The sequence below is a fragment of the Rhinolophus ferrumequinum genome (genome assembly GCF_004115265.2).
Source record: "Rhinolophus ferrumequinum isolate MPI-CBG mRhiFer1 chromosome 5 unlocalized genomic scaffold, mRhiFer1_v1.p scaffold_110_arrow_ctg1, whole genome shotgun sequence".
Taxonomy (NCBI): Eukaryota; Metazoa; Chordata; class Mammalia; order Chiroptera; family Rhinolophidae; genus Rhinolophus; species Rhinolophus ferrumequinum.
Genome location: NW_022680355.1, coordinates 16,287,807 through 16,295,775, shown reverse-complemented (window position 1 = coordinate 16,295,775; position 7,969 = coordinate 16,287,807). Strand labels below are relative to the sequence as shown.

The following is a 7,969-nucleotide window of genomic DNA, read 5'->3' as shown; positions in this document are numbered from 1 at the left end:
CACAATTCTCTAATTTAGTTTAAAAATGACTATTTTCTACACTTGATTTTTAAAAAAGCAGTTTCCCTGTGTGTTTTTTCTTCTGGCACAGGCCCTTTGCACCCTTGCAGCTTTTTCCTTTTGATATTAAAAGATAAAGTGACTAGAAGGACAACTTGTCTCGGAGGAGGGTTATCTTAACAATGAGACATGGAAAATAAAGGACTTTCCCCCTAAATGTGTCTTGGTTGCCTGCAAACTAAGAACCACTCAGCTTAAAGTGCCACCCCAGGCCTCTGGTCAGCTGCACTCCGCTTTTCTGGGGGAGAGGCAAGTAGGTGAAAGGAGAGGAGGGCAGTTTGCTTGAGGGAAGAAGTGGGGGAAAAAGTGTGTTTTGAGATTTATGTAGAAATTGGTAAATGAAGAGATTCAGAGTTAGACAGTGTGAGCCATTCTGGTGGTGTGTGTTCTCTCGCGTTCCTACGCACGGCCTGCACACCACCGTGGGATATGTATGAGCGCGACGTGTGGTAACTTCTGGTTCTCAGCGGATTGCTGCAGGAAGTACAAAATAGCCCTCGAAGGATGAAGGAAGGCCCCAGCAGTAGTAAACACGTGTGAGGATAATACAAATCATTTCATTGTAAGTGCATGTGCTATAAGAAGGAAACTTTTTTTTTTTTTTTTTTTTTTTTGCATTATTAGAGGCTAGTCCTTTCCGTCCCAGGGCTATCACATCCACACACATTCAACCCAGCAGGGTGGTGAGTGGGCAAGGGAGGGAGGGAGGGATGGCAGCCAGCAGTTTCTGAACTCCATTAGTGACAAAGAAGCTTCCAGGGGCTGCTTTCAGGAAGGCAGGAGTTTGTGCTGGGGCTGTAGGGATGACGTTGGGATTTGTCAAGACAGCAAGAGATCTGTTCACATGAAGTCAAAGTAATATGGCACTTTAATTAAAAAGTGGCAGCAGGAACTGGTGCTAGGTATTTTGGTCAGTAACTGTGACAAAGAACTGACTGACTGATGTGGTCAGTCCATGCATTGAATTAGAAATAAAAAGGGAAAGGCCTATCAGCTTCTAACTCCAGACACCTTGCTTGTTCAGAGGTATCCACGGGTTTAGAGAATCCAGCACAATGGCTGATTAGAAATAATAATTAGGAGTATTTCAGAAACAAAAGCAAAAATACCTCAAAAGACTTCTTCATCTCAGTCATTTCACTGGAAGGGAGATAAAACTGTTCTAAACTGGAGTAGGCTACTAAACCTGGTCTGAGAAGCACAGAGAGTTTCAGGTTCACTTAGGTGCTAGATCTACCGACCATTCCCCTCAGAGAGTTAGCCACTAAACTGTTCTTAATTAAAACAGAAGGAATTCCTGCAGCAAATTAAGAATTCTTTTTTAAAAAATGACCAGAAGTAGTCAAAGTGAAAAAAAAAAATTAAAGGATGTATTTTTTTTCCTTCAGATTTGCCTTGTGGAGTTTCTTCTTTTGGATCACAACCAAAGGGTAAACTACTAAGACAAAAAGCAACTCAGAGAAGATAGATGCTGAGGGTGGGGGTGGGGCAGGATGGGTGGGGGTGGGGCGGGAAATCCAAATTAGAAATACCCCCAAACAAAATGATGACAGTATAAAAAGTTACCAACATTCCCGATAGCTCTGGGTAGAAAGGGTTAAAAGTTCAAAACTTTCTCACCTTAGAGGTTTCCATGTATTATGAAGAAAATACATTGTGAGGTTGCCGTCACAGCGTTGATGTGCAGAGTGGTTAAAAAAGTGAGACATGGGCACTTATACAGTGTCTTACAAAAACATCATAGAGAAATAACAAACGATAACAATTTCAGGCAACAAGACCACAGGATAGCAAGTTAACAAACTTTTTAACCTCTTTTTTGTTTTTGTTTTTTAAATATTAGGGATTTATACAAAACACATAATAAAATACCCATGTTATCAAATTACTTCTCACAAGAAACACACTGAAGCTCTAGGAAGGAAGTACCTTTGGAATTTGGCACTATATATTTTCACTTTTTTCTTTAAAAGAAAAAAAAATCACATTTTGCTGAACACAAACACATCTAAATAGTCCACAATAAAAAAAAAATATGACATCAATGCTTTACAAGCCAACACAAAACTTATTCTGGAATAGGTTTTTTTTTTTTTCCCTCACATGAAATTTTTTTTAAGCAAACAACTTTTTTTTGAAATTCTTTTTTAAGTAAAACCAATTCTAAACTTGTCTTATCAACAAAGAACATTAAGACCATAAGACTCATGATGAAACCACAACTTAATTCACAGAAGCACCAACGCAACACAGTTTACAGTAACCTTTCTCCTGTACATTGAAACAGTATAAAATATAGGTAATTTCATGTGCATTAAACCATGGATTGTCTAACTGTGAGTCAGTTCAGCAAAAGGTGACACAAATAGGTAGCATTTGCCCCAAAACAGGGTAAATATTTTTCTTATACTAACCTACAAAAAGTGGTTCTATATATATATCTTAATGAGAAAGTGAGCCACCTAAAATGGCCTTATCAAAAAACTTTACACTGCCTGAAAAATGTAAAAACTATTACAGACCTCTAGAGACTTAAAATCAGACAGTTTTTTTCTCAAACTGTTTTTGGAAGTAGTCTGTTAGAAACCAACATTCTGTGTCCCTGGACACATATTGCTATTGTTACCAGTGACCGGGAAGAATGCCAATCCCTGTATAATACTTTCAAGTCTGTTTTATGAAAAGAAAAAAGAAATAAGAAAGAAACATTTTTGCCACAGGTTGTTTTTCTATAATTAATTTTTCTAATAATAAATTTCAGTCTTGCATGAATGCAGCAATGTTTTTCACATTGACTTCCCAGAATTCATAGCTAGATGAGGTCACATGCAAATTTCAAAGGTCAAACTAGATCAAAGGTCAGTAGGAGAACCAAATATGATGTGAGGTCAGAAAGACATCAGAAACAATGACGGGACGATGAAACTTTTTTTGAGACGCCACAGGGACATGCTAGGCAAACGGTGAACTAACGGGCATGAAGATGTCTAGGGAGAAAACAAGGGAGAGTAAAAAGTTACACAGAATCTACGCAGCAGCAACAAAATCAGTCTTAAGGGTGCAGGAGGAAAACTAATGCAAATCTTAGGTCATTAGGGAGTCTACGAGCCATCCACATAATTTGCATTTCTTACAATCTTTATCCACAGCATGATGGAACCCCAAGAATCCATCCGGAGAGGGAGAGAGGATGGATTCTGGGTGTTTTGGGGTGAGGGGCTGGCAAGGGACAGGGGAGAGGATCCAGTTTCAACGAATGTAACATACGGGGAGAGTCAGACAACTGAACTGTAAACTAGGTAATGGAAGTTACAACAAAATAATCAGACAGATACAAACGACAAGAGGGTAAAGCATGAACTTTAGGCCTAGGGTTCAACGGTGACAAAAAGCCCATTCCTAGAACGATTCCTCTAGAGACTACTTCAGAAGGATCTAGCTAGTGCGGAGAACTGCTCTTTAGGTTCCCAATAAGTTAACAATAGGCAATAAAGAACTTCCATTATTTCTGAGGCAGTAAAAATTTTGTACAAAAATAGAAATGCTTTTTTTACAAATAAAATTTACAGGCCTGTGGCTTTCTTTTTTTATTTATGTATTATTTATGTATTATTTATTATTAAATTTATCTTTCAAGAAACATCAAGTATTTTCATTCCTTTTTATTTTATTTTTAAACCCTGTAGCTTTAAGAAACAGATCTCTAAATCTTTTTTTTTACATTAATCCTTTCTAAGAACGAAAATAAAACAATAACAAAATAGACAACCAGTGTAATAACCTGACCAATGGATGTCATGTTTCTTTGAACCCTAAAATAAAATCCTACGTATTAAAACAAACCAAATGTAGTGGAAAGACGTTGTGGATTGTTTTAAGTGCTTCTCCTGGCTTCTCTCTTGCTAGGCCACCGCCTGACGTCTGAACAGCTGGTGCCCGCCCAGGGGTGAGCTGGGACAGGAGGCTGCGTTCTCCAGGCAGGGCACCAGCTCTCAGAGTTACAAGTGCACATTAGCCTTTGTTTGCCTTTTAAATTCTCAAGATGGCATTTATTTGTGTACGTATTTTTTTTTTTAAAAGCAAAAACCAAAAACCAAACAAAAAAAGGTAAAAGGAGATTCGAATTGCAAAACAAAGGAGAATACAGTGGCACTGGAGGAGTGTACTCGCTAGAAACAAGGTAGCCCGAGTCTTAAATATGGCGAACTGGGTGGGGGAGGGAGGGGATGGAGGCCTTATTGTAAAAAGAACCGTCTCTCGTGGTAAAAGTTGGCAATGTGGTCCTCCTCTGCCTGTCCTGTTGCGGACAGGCTGGCCCGTGGGACTTACCCTAGGAAAGCTAAAATAAGAGCGGGAGCCTCTGGGGTTAGGATCAGTAAGGTTTGCTGTCGTTTTTGGAGCGCTTCAGCTGGACCTTCAAGCGTTTCATGCCAATCTGAAAGCCATTCATAGCCTGGATAGCAGCTTGCGCAGACACTGGATTGTCGTAGCTAACAAAACCTGGAAAACACAAGGGGAAGGGAGGCTGGAGTCAGGCTGGAGAGGCAGCAGAGGAGAGTAGGAGGCAGGGCCCCGTGGATGAGCTGGACAGTGTTTAACTGTAGTGGTGAGGAACGTGTGCCGCCCCATGGACGAGCAGGGCACGCGTCAGGGCAACACCGGGAATGGCCCCTGAGCAGCAGCGGGAAAGCCAGCCGGATGGGTAACGATGATGTGAACAGAGACCCTCTGTACCATGCTCAAGTCTCACGCTCCGTTCTTGTCCGAATGAATTTAGTCTCGCTGATTTTAGTCAAGTCCGTTTGTGTTTAAGGTTTCTTCGAATCCTCCTTCAAGAACCCGAGGCCCACGAGTAACTGCTGCTCATCTAAGCAGTGGTGTCGCTACTCCATGGCGGCAGGGGCCCCCGGAGACTCAACCCGGTTGAGCTCACAAGGCAGGATAATTACAGGAAGGGCTGACTGATAAGATGGGCTGTCAAGGCCCGGACCGCCCCTCATTCCAGCTCTCCATCCAGCTCCCAGAGCCTGCACCTGTCTGGCTAGGGGATGGGGTTAGTGAATTAACTCTCGAATATCTAAACTTGATTTTTAACATTTTGGAGTTATTACTGAGAGGGACCTAGGGACCCAGGGGAAATGCTGAGTCTTCTTCCTTATCTCACTTCCATTCTCAGAGCTCCACTGAATTCAACAGAATGGAAATTGCTCCCCTTGTATCCCCAAGAGCTTTGGGAATAAACAGTCTAAACAGCTCAGGACTTAACCGTCCTAGCAGAGTTCCCCCAGTATCTTTCCGGTCCGACATTCACCACCAAAGAGAGGGAGGGCACGCTTTTGAAAAGAACTCAGGAGGCCCTGCAAAGACCAGGGAACAGAGTTCTGACCATGTTTGTTCTCACACGAAGGGTGGGAGTGGGGAGGGGGTGGTACTACCTGCAGAGCTTCCTTTAGTCAAGGCCAGAGTGTTAGCTTGTACAGCCCCTACTTACTTTCTGTGGTGAAAAGAAGCTACTACCCTGATTGAATTCAGTTCTGAACATCAGCTGTTCCGAAGGTTCTATACAAGCTTTTCCATCTGCTTACTATTATAGTGTAAGTTAAAGAGAAAATTCCTTTACCAACTAGAGGAGGAAAAACAGTACATAAGTGTACCTTGAGCAGAGTTCTCAGCTGACAAACATGAGCATATGGTAGAAAGCAGAGAAGTTTCTCACAGGCAAGCTGTACTGCCAATGGTGGTTTCAATTTTTATAAAATCTAATTCCCAGTAAATGTGATCATGAGTTCAAGATAACTGCTCAGACTGTTTCCTTTCCCTCTGGGTTTTTATCCAGAGGTAGCAAGATGATTCAAGAATGGAAATGGCTCAAGGGTGAGATGGATAATGAAACTTGGCCAAGAGGTTAGAATGAAAGAATGGGGTACCACCTGAAGACTAGCAAACCTGGGACCCCAAGAAATGATACTGGCTTGCTGAGAAACCTGGTATAGGTTGCTACGGCTCTAGTAAAAACTGAAAACTCAAGTCCATTATGCCAAATACAAGTGTCTGCTGATACTCAGCTGAGGCTTGCATTATTATGAACACGCTGGTTAAGTAGCTTGTGGGCTGATATGAGCTCCTTTCAAAGCAGTAAATATTTTCTCAAAAGCAAACTACAAAGCGCAATCCTTTCCAACCTCCAGATAAGCCCAGGACATTGGCTACGAGGAATATAAAAGTCTGGCTCAAAACTTGTGCAGGGACGCTCCCAAGGACAAGCTCAGTGAAACACACCCCACCCCAAAAACACTTCCATTTCGCTCTCGTGAACCCTTCCAAGGGGTTGACACATTGCTACAGCAGCAGCAACAGTGTAATGGGCTCAAGCTGACAGACTTTCCACTCGGGAAAAACAGTGACTTAAAGGGGACTAATTCCTCAACAACAGAAGTTTCAGACCTTCCTGGCTGTAGCTCAGAAGTTAGAGAGCCGCCATGATAATGGTTTTAGAAGCCCAAACATTCTGGCTGCCCATCACATCAGCCGCACACGGCGTTTCTGGCGGCTGAGAACCTCTCCTGCCTCTGGTGTTTTATACCGTGTGGTTCTATTCGTGTTTTCTCTGGCCCCTATCTACTCTATTTTGTTTTATGCTACTGTTTATACCTTTTACCAACGTGAATTAGTAAATTGGAGGAGTGACTCAAGCAAATGTTCTTTCTCAACCTGGGCCAGAACTTGTCAAGTGAGTAATATACACTGTGAACATTCTGGCCTCTAAACTACTCTGGGGACCAAAAGGGTTTGAAAAACACAAGCAGGGGACGTAATGAGTGCCCTTCCCCTGCTATAATACAGCAGTGTGTGCTGGGAGCTTGCCGTCCACTCCCGGGGCACAAAGCGCCCGCCCCGGACGCAGGGTCGGGCTGCTTACGAAGGGCAGGGACGGCCTTGCGGGCCACCGAGGGCTGGGCGCCCCAGTGTGCTCGGCACACCTGCCACATCCAGTCAGGCAGCCCCTGCAGGTCCTGGCTCCTGAACCCAGCGCAGCGCCTTATGTGACCAGGCGACACGTCCCCCATCCCACCCACGCGCTCGCCTGCCCTTGGAGCTGCAGTGTGGGGGGCAGCTGACCACACCCCTCCCAGAAGGCACGCGCAGCCGCCTATCAGGAGGCTGAGCCGTAAGCCCCGCCCCGCCCCGCCCCGCCCCCAGCGGGCGGAGTCTCAGCCACCGCAGCGGGGCGAGGGATTAGTGGCCGAGGGGCTGCAGTGCCTTTCTGGACCTGGACGGCCTGAGCTACATACCGCCCGTCAACTCTTCCCCTCCGGTGGTTTGTGGTTCAGTCTACGAGGCTCAGAGACACTGAGTGCTGTTGCTCTACAATGAGCCACCAGTGGATACACGCGGCGAGACGCGTCCCTAGTGCAGTGCAGAACGTTACCTAATGTTGGCTTTACCAGATCCTTCCTTTTCATACATCCCCTTCCTCATGTTTTGGTGAAACGACTTTGCCCAGTCTGCTTATGGAACCACCACCACACAGGGCTGTCCCTCTCCTGACTTGTAAAGTATTTGCCATTACACCTTCCCGCCCCGGACTCGGCACTCGGGGTGTGCTGTAACGTTCTGGCTGTTTCTTTTGCATACCAAAGCACTTGCTCAGATTGGTCTGTTTGTCAATGAAGACTTTAGCAGAGATAACATTTCCAAAAGGCATGAACATCTGCAGAATGTCCTGGTCTCCAAACTCCTGTGGAAGGTGGTAAATAAAGAGGTTTGCACCCTCTGGACCTAAAGAGGAAAAAGAAATCAGAGTAAGGTATTCTTCGCTGCTGAGTTCCCACAGCCTCTTCTCAGGAATGCTGTAACAACAGGGAGGCCACGTCCCTGGCTTTCCCTCACACTACAAGGGGACGAAGTA

The 7,969-nt window shown here is 44.3% G+C and overlaps 1 protein-coding gene across 10 annotated transcripts in view; it reads right to left on the bottom strand.

The window, feature by feature from the left end:
- Positions 1-638: 638 nt before the first annotated feature.
- Positions 639-7,969, bottom strand: part of CELF2 (CUGBP Elav-like family member 2) — a 486,548-nt gene continuing 479,217 nt past the window's right edge. For 7 of the 10 annotated variants that reach the window (XM_033100763.1, XM_033100765.1, XM_033100766.1 and 4 more), the window contains 2 exons: positions 7,696-7,839; positions 639-4,560 (listed from right to left, as the gene is read on the bottom strand). In XM_033100763.1, the coding sequence (XP_032956654.1) occupies positions 4,433-4,560; positions 7,696-7,839 (272 nt within the window). In that variant the 3' untranslated portion in view covers positions 639-4,432. The remainder of the gene's footprint in view (positions 4,561-7,695; positions 7,840-7,969) is intronic. The other 3 variants (XM_033100761.1, XM_033100769.1, XM_033100768.1) reach the window with 1 other exon arrangement.